The sequence below is a fragment of the Pan paniscus genome, chromosome 5, assembly GCF_029289425.2.
Source record: "Pan paniscus chromosome 5, NHGRI_mPanPan1-v2.0_pri, whole genome shotgun sequence".
Classification (NCBI taxonomy): Eukaryota; Metazoa; Chordata; class Mammalia; order Primates; family Hominidae; genus Pan; species Pan paniscus.
Window position 1 is genome coordinate 95,244,179 of NC_073254.2, and position 16,500 is coordinate 95,260,678.

Consider the following 16,500-nt stretch of genomic DNA (forward strand, 5'->3'; position numbering starts at 1 on the left):
AGACGGAGTTTCGCTCTTGTTGCCCAGGCTGGAGTGCAGTGGTATGAACTTGGCTCACCGCAACCTCAGCCTCCTAGGTTCAAGCGATTCTCCTGCCTCAGCCTCCTGAGTAGCAAGGATTACAGGTGTGCTCCACCATGCCTGGCTAATTTTGCATTTTTAGTAGAGACAGGGTTTCTCCATGTTGGTCAGGCTGCTCTTGAAGTCCTGACCTCAGGTGATCCGCCCTCCTTGGCCTCCCACAGTGCTGGGATTGTAGGAATAAGCCACTGTGCCCAGCCCAGAAATTTTCAATTATGCACTAGCTGCATATTGATTATAACTGCAAAGAGCCATAGTTGCATAGGATGAGAATCCAAACCAAGAGAAACAGAATGAAAATTACAAATAAATAACAATCTTACATATATTCAAAAAAACTGAATACTGACAGTGAAGAGACTAAAATTTTAAGTATTTTTATTCTTATAGTTTAATTCCATATTTACAGATAATGTTTTCGTTATCAAAACGCTATGCTACGAAGACTCATTCTGATGAAATTTTTGTTACATAAACTGGCAGGATTTAGGACATTTTGGGAATGATTTATAATAGCTGAAACTTGCTGAGTGTTCTCTATAACAGGCAGAGAGCTGGTTACTGTGTTGCTGCTTTTTTCCTTATAAGAACCCAATGATGGGCCTTATTATCCCTGTTGTACAGATAAATCAGTGAAATTCAGAGAGATTAACACAGCCAATAGGCAACAACAGTTGGATTACATGGTCTGACTACAAAACATACAGTTTTCTACTGTACTAGATTAAATGCAAAGTAGAAGAAATATTTCCATCAAAAATTAACTTTAGAAAACAATATTTATATGTAGTTGCTTTTAACCCATTTATACCTGAGATTGCAATTTTTTGAATTTTTGTAATCAGACCTTGGCAATGACCTTGAGCAGTAGGATATAAATCACTCCCACATGCTTAGCATTCCAATAGTGGAACACTAGGCATAAATGGGTTTAATATATACGTATTTTTAATATATACCTATATTTGTAAATATAAACAATATTTATATGTAGCTGATTTATATATATACATACATGTATAATTATATGTGTATATATGATACATATTACATATGTATTACACATGTAATATTGTTATTACATATTACATATTATTATACATATATACATAAATATGTGGTATTCAGGTATCTCCAATTCAGATATAGATGAAATTTGGTATATTAACTTTATACACTTGTTCAAGCATTTAAAACTAAAGTGTCCATCTTGATATATAACTTTTTGAAACATTTTTAATAGGGCACCCAAAAAGGGGCTATGTCCAAGAAATTACCAGCCACTGCAGAGATGAATGAAGGGAAGGATGGATAGACAGGTGGGAAAATGGATGAGAGGGAGTAGAGGAGTCTAATAAGTTTTGGTAAGTATATATAACACGCTGTAGATATATCAAAACTAAGAATACACTACTAAAATATCTTGATGAACTAGTAAGATCTTTAGTTTGATATCTGTGATAACACTAGAAAGGATACTACCTTAATAGGAGAAATCTTGACAAGTGTGCAATAAGTGATGAGTTAACTATATTCTATAGGCATTAATTTACATTTGCCATGCAAAATTAGCATAACTTTAATGATCTTTGCCATGATATAGAAATTCATTTCATTTGAGTTTTCAAGGTACCATAAATAATCAGTTGAAAAAATAATATTTTAGAATAAGCTACAGATCATTTTGTACACATTACAAAACGTGCCCTCTCATTAAACTTTCCAGATCAACCAGTTGTCAAGCACAAAGAAAGCACAGTGTGACCAAACCAGCACTAACCTAGGACTAGAAGACTGGGGTCTTGTCTGTTTTTCATATCTAAGTAAGTGCATTAGTTGACCAAGTGATTCAGCCTCTCTGGGCCTCATTTTCTCATTTGGAAAACGAGAGAAGTAGAACAGATGATCTCTATGTTAGCCTCTAGTTTGAAATTTCTGTTATAACACAAATTAGACATAGGATTATAAAAATATATACAAATTAGTCTCAACCTAGACACAAGACAAAGCTATAGCCACAACTCACTGATGAATTGATAATATTCAATTGTTCATTATATATTATAAACTATAAATCAGACTAACCAAAATTAACACTCTGTTTTTCAGAAAACTTGTATTCATCTCTAATCCTAGATTAATTAGAAAAGTGCCCAGTTCTCAGGGAATACTGACCATTAACCTTTATATGCAAAGTGTTAAGTTTTCCACAGGATAATTAACATACTGTATCATACATGAACCAAAAATAATTCATATATTCTAGGCCACTCAGATACAGTTGATAAAGTCTATGCAGTGATGCGGTTGATAAAGTCTCTGCAGTGGCTAAAAATTATAAATACTGAAGTGAAAAAAATCATTTCCACTCTTATTTCTATAGGACAAGATAACATAGTATGAAAAATATAGCTCCTAATACAAATAAGCAGAAGAAAAACAAGACAAAAATATTACCACTATAAAAAAGAAGAAATGCAAAAAGTGAATACCAAAACATTTTAATGTTTTCAAAAAGGTATTGGGTTTTTAATATACAAAACATTAAGGTCATAGAAAATGGTAATAAAATAGTATGAATATAAGAGTGCAAGTGTGAGTCATGAAAGGAAAAGAAACGTAACTGTGGCTACTTTAGGACTCAGATCAAAATGGCATGGTACCAAATAGAGTCCCAAGTTGAAATTTTGAAATGCCCCCAACAGAAATATTTCAAAGAAATTCTGGTTCCAGCCCAGTGACCCCAGAAAGGCTTTGGCCCCAAATTTTGTTAGCCCTTCAAAGGCTCCTAGCACCACTTAGTAGTCAACAGCAGAGCTGTGCTGTCTGACACGGGAGCAACCAGACATCTGTGGCTAGCAAGCTCTTAAAATGTGGCCAGTACGAAATAAACTGTGCTGCCTGTAATCCCAGCACTTTGGGAGGCTGAGGCAGGTGAATCAATTGAGGCCAGGGGTTCGAGACCAGCCTGGCCAACATGGTGAAACCCCGTCTCTACTAAAAATACAAAAATTAGCCAGGCATGGTGGCAAACCCCTGTAGTACTAGCTACTCAGGAGGTTAAGGCATGGGAATCACTTGAACCCAGGAGGCGGAGGCTGCAGTGAGCCGAGATCAAGCCACTACACTCCAGCCTGGGCAACAGAGCGCGACTCTGTCTCAGGAAAAATAAAAATAACTTAAAGAATAAACTGCACTGTAAGTATAAAATACACACCCAGTTGTCAAAGACTTAGTACAAAAAAAGTCAAGTATCTCACTAATAATTTTCATATTGGCTCCATGATGAAATAATTTAGGTTAAATAAAATACATTATAAAATTTAGTTTATCCTGTTTCTTTTTCCATTTTGAATATGGCTACCAGAAAAAAAATGTAGGTTACATATGTGGCTTACATTTGTAGCTCATACCATATTTCTATTTGACAATGCCAAACTAGAGAATAAGGCCAAAAAATGAATCCTATTAAAATATAATTATTAAATACTAACTTAAGGAGATGGGATACAAGAAAAGACACAGTTTAAGAAAGCAAAAAAAAAGAGCTGTACCATATGGAAATAAATACAAATTTAAAAGATAAAATATAATATGGGAATAATCAGAAATGTAGATAGTAAGTTGTTCTTTTTAACTGCACTTGCTAACCAGCCAATATCTAATTCAGAATCAATTTTTTCCACTTACATCATTTCCAGCCTAATTCTTTTTCTAAGAATTCTCAACTCTTTCTGATTTTCAAATAACTATTTTCTTAATGAGCAATAAATGGGCCACTTCAGTGAATTATCTAAAAATATCTGTAGTAGGGCCTCCAGAAGTTCCTCAAATAAAATTCCTTCCTAACAACGACATAGAAAGGAACATTAAAAGCAACCCCATCTGACTATTACTTCACAGAGGCCACTCTGAAAAGCCTCTACATTCATAAAATATTCATCAGCTAAGAAAAGTCAGCAAGTTTCTGTCACTTTTCTTAACATGCCATACATTTTGGAAACACTCTGCTTCCCCTAATTTTTTTTTTTACCTGTAGTCTTGAAGTAGAAAATCCAACACTATAGAAACCTTGAAAACCTTGGCATAATCATGCAAACAACCATACTTTCTCACAGCCTCTAAAAAAGCACACCTCAACCCAGAACTTCCACAGCTGTCACTTGGCAGAAGTGTTTTTTTTCCTCCCTTAACTTCATCAGGGGTATTTCTTTATTGAAAAAAAAAAAAAAGATATCTTTCATGACATTACCCCATTTTCTTTGCAGAATAAGAAAACTAATTTGTTCAGGTCTCCAGTGACAACTGAGGGACCACAGAAGCCGCCATGGGGTTGACATATAGAAATGGCTTGTTTAATGAACAGTGAGAAATTAAGACATCAAGTGCACACAACAAATAAAATTGGGTGGGACATCTAACAAAAGCCCTCCATTTTCTAGAGGAGGGGCCACACGGCGCCGTTTTGGAAACCCATCTCGGAGCGCCCCACTGCCTCCGCGGGAAGGTCCGACGCACCCGGCTGTCCCTGAGGGAGGCAGGATGGAGCAAGGGCAGGACACTGGAGGTGGTGCCCAGCAACTCCGGCGCGCGCTCGCTTCCCAGGCTGGAAACCTTGGCCCAGGTTCAACCTGTCTGAGCTGGGCCAGTCCAGGCCACGCGCCTTGGAGCCCTGCTAACCAACAGGGACAGCCGCGACCCTAGGTCGTGCGAACACCTGGGGTCCCGGATCTCCGCTTGCCTGCCATCATCCCCCAGGCTGCTTGGCTGCTGGCTCATCTGCCCGCACCGTCCGCCCCGCCGACTGAGCTCCCCACAAAGCACACAGAGGCGCAGAGCCAGCGCTGTTGGAGTCTTTTATTGTGTTCTGTCACCGAGGTCGCAGCCCCGAGCCAGGTGGTTGGTTACCAGCCAAGCGAGCGAGTGCGCCCGCTCTTCGGGGCTCCTGGGTGCCACCCGGAGGTGTCCTGTTGGTTGCGCTGATTAGAGCCGTCGCCCCCTCTCGGGCGGCTGGTCCTCTTATTAGGCGGCAGTGCAGGTGGCAGTGTGGACAGCACACCGCAGAGACAAGCTCAAGAAGACCACACAGCACTGTACGGAATGCATTAAGCAGAATACGAAAGAGCTGGACCTGAGAGCTGGGAAATGGACAAACCTCAGGAGAAAGGGGCGTTTCTCTGAAGGAGAGAAACCACCGGAGAAAGCACGAAGCGCAGGGAAAACAGAGCAAGCAATAGAAGCAAGAAAGTTGTGTTTTTTCCTTTATCGAATTTTGCATTGTCACTCGGTGAAGGGGAAGGGAGCCTTTTACCTTCTGCCTCAATGGAAGACAGGAGCAGGGCCGCGCCCAGGGCGGCAAGCGCTGGGGGAAGCCTACTCCGCATCCTTGGCCTCCGAGCTTACAGCGGCATGAAGAGATCTGCGGGAGGAAGCAGTGACCCCATCAGAACTGGGTCTGGGCAGGCCTTGAACCAGGTTAGAACTGGAGCCTGGACCTAGTCCAGAACCCGACCAGATCTGCCTTAATAACCACAGGGCCTACTCCAGCACATAATGGGCCTATTGTGAAGCAGTGTAAGTCAAGTTCGTCTACAGAAGTTTAATCATGTCCCTAGGAGGAAGTTCAAGTTTAAAAAGGGTCCTGTTCTCCTGGAGACTGGTCCTGCTTAGCATCCCGGGTGAAGGCCTTTACCAGCCCTCACATGATTTCATCCTGCCTGGGTAATGGCTAATTCAGAGGTCATTTTATCCCTCACTCAACTAAATATCTCTTCCAGCTGGGGATTTTATTTGACTGCTTTTTCCTAGCTGCTGAACTCTTCAGGTAACTGTACTTTAGTGGTCTCAGGGTAATTTGGAAAAGTATAATAAACCTTTTTAATTCTCTTTTTTCTTCATTTTGTTCTGCTTTCAAATATGCAGCTCTTTAAGATCTGAAATGGATTATACAGAAATATGTAAGGCCCAGCTGAAACCTGACCCTCCTGCTAACTGTGTTGTTTTCACATCTGATAAATCCTTTACCTGAGATGAGGGAAAAACAACTCCAAAATACATAATAACAAATAAGGCAGCAAAACGGAAGAAGCAAGACACCCTAGTCTGTTTTTCCAACGTGTTTTTAAATAAAAAGTATCAATAATAATCTTTGTATTTAACTGTTTATTTAAGCTGGAAGATTATTAGTATATATGCCCCAGAGGAGAATATGTTCTGTTCCGATTTTTTCTAATTTTGTAATTACATTATGAATTCCTTAAAGACAAAGAATCTTATTCATCTTTGTGGTTTCCCAGCACACAGTAGGTACTTAACCCATGTCTACAGAATGGAATCTCCTAAAATAGTCTAGGGTTCAACCCAAAGACAAAAGCTACTAGCAAGGAACTAAACTGGGAAGCTGCCAGTGGCAAAACATAAAAAGAGTTGACTCTGAAGTACATAAATTATTGTAAGCCAACAGCCTAGGCCTCAGGAAAAATGGAGGGGGATAGGAGACTGTCCTGCGTCGGAATGCAAAAATGAGCCAAAGGTCGAGGCCTCTTTGAGAAAAGAAACTGACAATCTCCAACGATGACTTTCCAAATTATTGGCACAAAGCATGAGGGCAGCTTTCCTCAGCCTGTGTGTAAATTGCATTTTAAATGTCTGATGAGCAGGCGTGCCAAATTGCCTGGAGCTCCTTTTTATGAAGCCAAGATTAAAATTTTGGCACTGCCCTAAGTATCTAAGGGGTCTAGCAATTTCTTTCTTCCTAATTAACAACTGTTTGACATTTCTAACCCTCTTCTACATCAGTGAAAAGCAAGAGGTGAGACTGGCCCATTGTTCCAATTGTCTTGCCTTAACTTTGGTATAATAATTTCCAACTCAGTTGGCAGTCGTGCTCGCGAAAAGTTAAAGGCGAACAATCGACCCACCGAAAAGCTGTGCGCAGATTTTTTTTTTTAACAGCTGAACTCAACGAAAACCTGAGTGGAAACACTTTTGCTGGGTCTCGATCGCCACCTATCGCTTTCCCGACTTAGCTGCAAGAATGAATCATCTCGCGCCGGGATATCGGAACGCCAGCCAGCCAAGCATCCCGTCAATATATGTTTTAAAAAAGAAAACGCTTTCTCTCCTTTTTAGCCAAAACATTCATTTGAATGCTTAGCAACACTTCATTGAGCATTCTCAGACATAAATATCTGAAAGCGGCCGCCCCTACGTGGCAGCAAGGACTCCCACACTTCACCCTCATGAATAAAAATGAGTCCACTGGGGTGGGAGTGGGGGCTAAGTGGACTCGTCCCCTTCTGCCAACTCGCCCCCTCCCAATTCCCTGCTGGAAGAACCCAATTCCTTAACTCCCGCGTCCAGTTAAAAAGAAAATCACACAAACACACACACACACACACACACACACACACCGCGTCCGCGTCGCCTACCTCCTCTCCCACCCACCACGACCTTGGCATTAGCCAAAGGAGAGCTTAGCGTTTATTTCCTTTCCTGCCCTATCTTTCCCCGGCATTCACTAGAAGACTACAGAGTCCGGATCGAGAGTCTCCCTGGCCCAGAGTCCCAGGGAGCCCTGAACTGGTCACTGGAGGGCTCCCGAGGACGCCCGCTTGGGGGTACCTGTTCCGCTCGGTGAACGAGTCCGGCGACCCACGCTTTCTGATCCCCACAAGTCTAGGATCTGAGTGGGAAACCGCCGCGGAGATCTCACAGACCCCGAATAGGGCCTCCACCAATGCACCGGGAGGGAGTCGGAGAGGGGACTTTCTCCCGGAGCTGGGGAAAGTCCGCCAAGAATGAGTACCCTAGTGCTGCCTAACCCACCACCTCGGGTGCTCTGAAAGGTAGGGGAGGAAGCAGCCAGAACACTCCACTAGGAATCTGTTACGAGATGCCACACACACCCGTGCAGCCTCGACGAGCTGCAGAGCACTCAGCGGGCCCTCCAAAGAATTCCGCACGGTGCGTCACCAAAATACCTTCCCAGCGCCCCCGCCGCACGCCTGCCCTCCCCGACAAAGCCACAGCCGCGAGATAACCAGGGCCCTGCCGCCCCAGAACCCAGCGCGCCCTCCATTGAAATCGACAGCATCTACAGATGAAACTCCTCTAGAAACGGAAACACTGAACGAGATGCTTTGCGTGCACAAAACTTTGCTCAGCTCTTAAGAAAAGCAACATTCCCCTCTCCCTCAAAAACCCCAAAGCATCACCAAATCTCAGTATACAAGGCAAAGCTCTAGCCCATCTACACTATTACAAGTCCAAACTGTCCTCGCCCAGGATTCTTCACCGCTCCGGGCAAGGTGCAAGCTAGACGCCGTTTCCCGAGTTGTCTCTGGGAATGATGGGGTAGGGGAAAGGGGACAGAAACCAGGCTGACCTGAGGCAGCGGCAACAGGGAGAGGTAGCGGCGGCGACAGCGGCTTCCCGGCGTCGGAGAAGCTGGTGCTCGGTGTGGCCCCCACACGCCCCGGCGATAGGCGCTGCGCTCCAGGAGCACCTGGCGGCCGCCGAGGCGTGGGCAGCTGCGGGGAAGTCCGGGAGGAGGAGGAGAATCCCAGGAGGAGAGGCGGGCGCGGCAGGACGACTGGAGATGGCCTGAGCCTGCAGCTGCCGGCGCGCGGACGCGTCTGGGGCGGTTCGCCTTAGCCAAGTGGGAAGAGACTCCGCGCCGCGGGCTACTTAATAGAGGGCTGTTCCCAGCTCTCAGTTTACTCGGTTACGAAACGCCTGAGAAGGTGGACGGCTGCCACGGGGTGATGTATGCTCCTCCGGCGGTGAAGGAGGTCTACTTTTGGGAACGTGTGCATACTTCGAGCATTCCTTCGGCGTGAGGTGGCGATCGCCGTAGTAGCAGTGCCCCGCTGGGGGGCGGGGAGAAGGGAGGGAGCGTAGAGGGGGACAGCCGCAGCCGGGTTCCCTGCCAAGGGAAGCCGCATACTCCGCCACTTGGGGCGGACTGGGAAGCTCGGGTTTCCCTATCCCTGCGATTTCTTTAATGAATTTTTCTACATTAAGAACAATGGGGAGGGGAGCGACTCCCATTTTCGGAAATGCAAGGATGCGTAACCCATTCACCCCCGCTCCTGCGGATCTCCATCCTTCATCTGATATCACCACCTCCATCTTCCTCCCCCTCTGTCCTGGGTGCACTTAAAACCGATTTACAGGATTTCCATTAACTAACTGTCTGTACACGCGGCGCGCCTTCTGTCTTTTTCAATCTCCAAGCGCGATTGGAAACCCGGACAGCCGCCCGCGCGGGGCTCAGTGATGGGATGGCTTTCCCAGTCCTTTCTCACTCCCCTGGTGCTTCAGGACGGAACTGGGAGGCTTAAATTGAGCCAAAAGAGAGGGAGAGGAAAGCTATGAAACCCAGGAGTTCTCAGAATAGGAAGCCGCTCAGTAACAAGTTGCATCCACTGCAGAAACTTCTCACCCGGACCAGAGCAAAACCTGGCCCCGAGCGGAGGCTTCGGACTGAAAGCTCTGCCCTTAAAACCTCGCGGGGCCAAAGGGGCGAAGAGGAGTAAGTTTGAAACCCCAAAGCACCCCTCCACACACAATACTGCAGAAGCCAAATAGGGGGCTGATATTCTACCAACAACGTCGCCTCTTCTTACAGCCCCCTCCATCCTGGCATCCTACCCCTTGTTCCTGGGCAGGGAGTCTGGTACTCAGGGTTGCCAGATTGTACAAGGCGCAAGGGAGGAAGCTTCGAGCACTCACACCAAGAAATCAGAAAAATGCTACTGGAGAGATTCTGATTATAACGTCTGACCTCAGTATAGGCCCTGCACCGTTTTGGCCTCTTGAAGCCCAAAGGTTACTCCTGTAACGCTGGGGGAGCGTTGAACAACAAAGGACCGGGGTGGGGCGCAAGGGAACAGAGGAGCTGCTTCTCTGGAACTAACCGCCCGCCATAGTAGAATGGGAGGGCATGCTCCCAATGTAAATCTCTCTTCCCCATTGGCTCTGACGTCTGCAAATTTGGCCTTCCCTCTCCACTAGGCGCGATAGCCTCCAAACTTGCCTTTCGAATGACAAGAACTTGTAGGGCGCTCCCCTTTCTGCACATCTCCCCATACACAGGCTGCCTCCAGCAGAAGCCGGCGAAAGCAAGAGAGAAGACAAGAGGGAGACAATGAAGACAAATAGGAATCGCCGCCTCTGCACATTCCCCAACCACACAGCCCACTCGAAGTCCAGCTGGGCAGCTCGCACAAAGAGCCTACACAGTACACAAGATTTTCCCCCTTCAAATCCTCACAACCAGAATGTCTGACAAACCCCTAGTGAGTGAGCGCGTCCCAGGGATGAAACACCCGACCTTCTCAACGTTGCGCCCAATCAGGCTTGCAGCCACATTGCCCTGGTATCACTGAGCCCCGAATTTGTCGACAGCTGGCGTCTGCACCCAAGCTAGCCCTTCACTCGCCTCCCCACCCAACACACAAAGAGCAGGGAGCCCAGTCCAACCAGGCTTGCAGACCGCGCGTGGACTGGTGGCAGCCTCAAAGACCGAGCCCGAGAACAGAGAAGTCCCTCAGGCCGCCAAGCGGGCACCCAGTAGGGCTGCGCCCCTGGCCTGCTCCACTGCCTGAAACGGCCAGGGAAGCCCCCGGACAACGACACCCCGTCGAGAAAGGGAAAAGGAAAACTGCTACTTTCCACGCCAGCCCAAGCTGGCTGGTGTTTGTATCTCGGCCCAGATGTTCTCTCTCTCTCTCTCTATCTCTCTCTCTCTCTCTCTGTGTGTGTGTGTGTGTGTGTGTGTGTGTGTGTGTGTGTGTGTGTGTGTGTGTGATGGCGGAGTTGTTGACTGAGGAGCATGTAACTCTGAATGTTGATTTGTTGTCGTTGTTGTTTAAAAGAGAGAACTCTTGTTGATTTGGCTCCAAGCTGCCAATGCATCTATCAACCCCGCAGTTGAGCAGTCACCCTCCGGGGATCCAAAGACAGTCACGGGCTTCCCTTTCCTGCGGCTGGAGGCCGCAGACTGGGTGGAAGAGGCATCTGTCCCCAAGGGCGTGCACATTGCCCTCTCCAGCCAAGAGCAGCGTGCTGGGGACCCGCGTGGGCATCTTCTCTTGCTCGAGGCATTCTTGTTCACATACTTAGAATTAACGTATCTGAAAATAGTTGCTGCAAAGGAGTGTAGGTAACACAAACCACCACCGGCAAACTTCCTCTCTAGCTCAACAAAAAGGATCCTTAAGCAAAACTTCCAGAGTAGGATGAGAGAAACAGGAAGGAGAGGACTCCCGGGTTGGGGACTACACAGACTCCTCCAGAAACTAATTCAAGTACACTCATTCCCCGGGGACACGAGTGTAATTCAAATGTGTACAAAGAGGCAATCCGGGGGCCTCCCAGCATGACGTTGGCATTTTGGTCCCCTGGGGCCTTTACGCTGGACTCCCAGTGTGATAAACGGTAAAGAACGGGTAACCCTCTTCCGTCCTTCCCCTTTCAATGGTGCATCCAGTTCCTAATACCCTTTGGAATCCGTTGGTGATATTTATTGACTGGGGAAGAGCCAGTTGGATTTATTCCGTTTGGTAGCTCCCTGTGGCTTTTATTCCTCAGGCGATATCACGGGCTCTGCCTCCTTCGCGCTTCCTCTGTTCATCTCCCACCTCTTCACCCTCTGAGTCCTGGGCTCCCGGCGGTTCCGAGCCCTCAGATTTCTTGTCCGACAGCGCTATCTAGTGGTCAGCGCTAACCCGGCGTCAGAAGTTAAAGTTACAGAGAACGTAGAGCTGGGAAGTTGTTGACAAGTTTACAAGTCTTGGGGTGAGTTTTTTAAAAAAAGTCTCATTCATGTATTTGATTCTCAGGGCTGAGAGGCGGCAGGATGGGAGAACGAGTGGGGAGAAGGGCATCAACTTTCTTCATGCCGTTTAATAAGCTGCTTACAGAAATTCCTTCCCCGAGGCTTCTAGGTTCTGCTCAAGTTTCTTCAAAGAAAGGGTGAGTTTACAAGGGAAGAGATATTGATTTCAGGAAGAAGTTAATATTACAGAGTGCCCTTAACTTCTGTAATCTTAACTTCTTCAAAGGCAATGGGGGCCTCTTCACTGATTTGTTTGAGGTCAATTTAGCCGGCATTCCTGGCAACAGGTGAGACAGTTTCTAGAACACTTCCGTTGCAGGTTCTGGCTGATTTGTGCAGAAGGAAGGGGAAACCTCGTCTGAACGTGCAGTATTTGCCTATCTCTTAAGGCTGGCCCCAGTGTGAACTGTGAGGGTCTTGAGTGAAGAAACTTCTCACAAGCCCCTTGGAATAAAAGGGTGAGGAGAGGAGGTAGTGCACCACCTGCTCTGATTCTCAGAAGCAGAGAGACAGCCTGACCAGCAAGAGTCAAAAACTGTGTGTCTGAATACTCTTCTTTCCATCCCTGTGTGCAACTCAAGTCAACATACATTTAATGAGCACCGTCTATTTACAGTGCCAAGCTCAGAGTAGCTGATACGAAGATAAGTAAGACAAGGCCTTGCCCTCAAAATTCTGTCAAGTAACAGCGGGGACACCTGAAGCAACTTCATGTGTGTGGCCTATTTAAATCTCCCAAGGTCGTGCACTCAGAATGTTGTAACATTAAAAATGAGACGCCTCAGACAACCACCCTCTCTGCACTAGCAAAGCTTAGGAATCCTGAGACCAAACCATCCTGAAAGGAAGGAAGGGGACGTGCTGCATTCTTGCCTCTTTGACAAGTTCTGCTTCTTTACAAAGGACTTTGCAAGTACTTCACCCAGACCATCTCACCTGTACTGAAATAACCTCCCCTACTAGCGAATGAGCAACTTTGGAGCAGAAAGCAGAAACTGCATCATATTTCTCTTACTATGCAAACTGGTAGCTCAAACCTCACATGACCTCAAAAAATTATAATTGCTTCAATCTAAAAAAGCTGATTGTAAAAAAAAACAAAAAAAAAGCTGTGGTTGCACAGGAAACTATGACATTTCAAAAAACACGGTATCCACATACAATAACGTCTCAGGATAAATCATTTAGATTAAATAAAAGTCAAGTACTACTGGGAGTTGATTTTCCAGTTAGCTCTGACCTCCTTGAGCAAAAAGTAGAAGATAAAAGGAAATGAATTAACTTAAGAGCTAAGAAAACAACCGCTGCCACTTCTTCCTTTGTTTCCGTAAAATTCAGTACTTTTAAATCACACCACGACAGGCATCTTGCAATCTATTTGCTTTGGAACCATCAAAGTAGCATAAGGTGGAGAATTTCTAGTCAGGCCACTGTTCTGTGTGTCAGCAGTCAGTATGCGTATACTTAAATACACTTTCAGATTGATGGAAAATGTGAAGAATCACAGGAATCTATTTTTCAAGATTTGGTCTTGGCTTTTAAACTAATTACCTAGTAGATTGAAATGCGGTAATAATGAAATCATAGTCAAAAGACGTTTCATTGCTCTCAGTAGGAGCTCCTGTGTAGGGTGACATGTAACCTGACCAGGTCTCCATTTGATAACTCGTTTTTGTTTTGTTTTGTTTTGTTTTTCTGACACAGAGTCTGGCTCTGTTGCTCAGCCTGGAGTGCAGTGGCGTGATCTCATCTCACTGCAACCTCTGCCTCCCAGGTTCAAGCGATGCTCATGCCTCATCCTCCTGAGTATCTGGGATTACAGGTGCATGCCATCATGCCTGGCTAATTTTTTTATTTTTAGTAGGGAGGGGGTTTCACCATGTTTGGTCTCAAACTCCTGACCTCAAGTGATCCTACTGCCTCGCCCTCCAAAGTGCTGGGATTACAAGCGTGAGCCACTGCACCCAGCCTGATAACTCATTTATATATATTTACTAATTCATGCAGCTACATGTATAGAATACTGACATCGGTATATTTAAAGCAGACAAGAACCCAGATTTTGAAATGCTCCTAAATCTAATGTGATTGCGCCCTCTGGTGGAGAAGAGCAAAAGTATGTTATCTGATTAGACTCATTGAATCATTTTTATCCTGAATACTCGTTCTGCAAATGCTGTTACTCTAGTCATAATGTTAACTAGGAATTGTAGGAGTTTTTTTTTGTAAAGGCAAACCAAAAGAAGTCCTGCCCATAAGAAACTTAAATATAGTAATAAGACCAGAAATAAACATACGTGGAAGCCAAATATGACTCAAGAGAAGTTTGGAGACAGAGTGTAATTGAAAGCTGAAAGATCAATGTGAAAAATGATTTGAGGAAAAATAGATGTATATAGGAACAAGATAAATGACATCACAGGAAGCAATCAATTCAACCCAGAACATGCAAAATTCCAAGGGATAATCTACAAGATTTATCCTGAACCAGTTCCTCCACAAATCAATGACAAGAAAAAGGAAGAGAAAAAAAAAGATTGTTATGAAAAAAATAGGAGCTATAACAACCAAATAATAATAATCGTTATCAATAAGTATGAAGGATCTGAGATTTTATCCTACTTCCAAGCTAACAAGTTAACCTGTTGTAGTTTCATGGGTGCTGACTGAACACACAAGGAATCAAAAACAAAGGACTGTATTGCTCACAATAATAGCAGCCAGTAGCCAGGGTCATCATTCACACCAGTTTCTCAAGCCCCAGTTCCAACAGGGCGATACAAGAAGAGACAGGTGACCCTTGCACATGCAGTGGGTTGCATTGCATTATAGGAATGGAATCTGAGCTTGGGATCTTTTATGAGGGCAATAAGGCTGCCTGGCTTTTGCCCTGGAGAGACACGTTGTTTTTGTTACACTGGACAGTAAACAAACTTGCCCTTCGCTCTGGAGACAGAAATGATCACTATCTTCCAAAGCTGTTAGTATGCAAACACCCTTGAAGAGATCATCTACAGTACTGGCAGTCAGAGCCTCTGCCAACAGACATGCAGAAACGTGAGAGACTTGTGGAGAAATATCTCCCAACAATAAGAATTGTTAAAAGTCTGTGGGAGGGAGAAAGCACTATATGTTGAAGTGGTCCCTGAGGAATTTCTAGAGAAGGAAGACTTTAAAGGACTAGGAGTGAGCATTCTAAGCACAAAGTTCAAAATGAGAACTTGAAAAAATAGCAAAGAGCAGGAAATGTGTTGGGCAATAAATAAAGTAGAGTGGTTTTAGCAGAATGTTTTTGAATAAAACTGGAATAGTAATGGGGCTTAAAAGTGGCTGAGAGCCTGGACTTTATTCCTCTAAATATAGGAATAACTAAACTTTACAGAGTACCCACTGTATTTCAGATACTACACAAGGCATTTTGTATTTGTCAGTCCATGAAATTTAATTTTTATCTCTGTACTACAGATAAAGAATTTCATGAGGCAAGTCCAATCTGGCAACAGGGCTCAGGGTAACTTGCTGGGAAGACAACCTGCAAGCAAGGAGACTGGGGTAGTGGGTACCAGAATCCAAGGAAGAGACACTGAGAGTCTCTGTATGGTGCTCACAGCAGCAGCATGCAAAGAGAAAGATGGCTGGCTTTAGGAAGTAAAAACGAGACAATATCTTAAGATGTTGGAGCAAAGCCAGGTGACTGAATGAATGATGATGGTGCCAAGGGGAAAATTAGAGAAGTGAGGCAGGTGAGCCAGTTGTAGGGGGACATGACAAAATGGCTTTAGACGTGCCTTATATATGATCAAAATCCTTGGATTTTTTTCCTAGTAAAGTTTATTGGACACTCTCTGCTATATTAATACAATTTGAATAGTGTCTCAGGTTCAAATACAGATTTTTTTAGAGTGATATACTCTTTTTTTTTTCAGGAAATTGCAAACCACGAAAAACTACTAAAAAGACATATTTGCACTCTGTGCAACAGGCAGAGTTATTCAAAGGGAAAACAATGGCATTGTTATTTCTTGGCTCTCCAGCAAGCTTGTTCATGGGTGGCTGAATGCATAACACTGCATGTGATACAAAAAGCATCTGGGAAATGCTTAAACAATTTTCTCCAGCCTCCCTCTATCTGCTTCTCAAGTGTTAGACTCATCAAGACTGTGGGACATAAAGTCCTCACTCATTGTTTAAACTGAGAAAATTATTTCAAACTCTCACACAAGGTCTACTTTTAAAAAAAAAAAAGTAGTTTGTAGTTTTACTCATTGAATAGCTTATTTTCATATATTTTTGTTTCTTTCTTGATAGTAATAGCTTTAAAACGAAACCACTAATTGCCCCCAAAATACAAGTTCCTGATCTCTGATGTTAGGAACACATAAGGCCATGTTCACATCAGGAAAGTAGTTAGAAAGCCAAGTATTGAGGATTGAGTTTGTTTTAACTAACACACTTTTTTGAAATGAAGTCTTGTGCCTTTATGATTTTTATTACTACTGATGAAAATGAAGTTGAAATGATTCATCTTGTACTTTCTAGCGGTGGCTAATACTCATTCAGATTTTTACCCTGGAACT

At 44.4% G+C, this 16,500-nt stretch overlaps 1 protein-coding gene across 6 annotated transcripts in view; it reads right to left on the reverse strand.

Moving 5' to 3' along the window:
* COL12A1 (collagen type XII alpha 1 chain) overlaps window positions 1-16,500 on the reverse strand; it is a 152,741-nt gene that overhangs the window by 112,460 nt on the left and 23,781 nt on the right. For 2 of the 6 annotated variants that reach the window (XM_063605381.1, XM_063605382.1), the window contains exons 1-2: window positions 8,468-8,952; window positions 5,393-5,500 (exon numbers count right to left, since the gene is read on the reverse strand). In XM_063605381.1, coding sequence (XP_063461451.1) covers window positions 5,393-5,465 — 73 coding nt within the window. In that variant the 5' untranslated portion in view covers window positions 5,466-5,500; window positions 8,468-8,952. Of the gene's footprint in view, window positions 1-5,392; window positions 5,501-8,467; window positions 8,954-16,500 lie in introns of those variants that run through there. The other 4 variants (XM_063605383.1, XM_063605384.1, XM_057302545.2 and 1 more) reach the window with 3 other exon arrangements.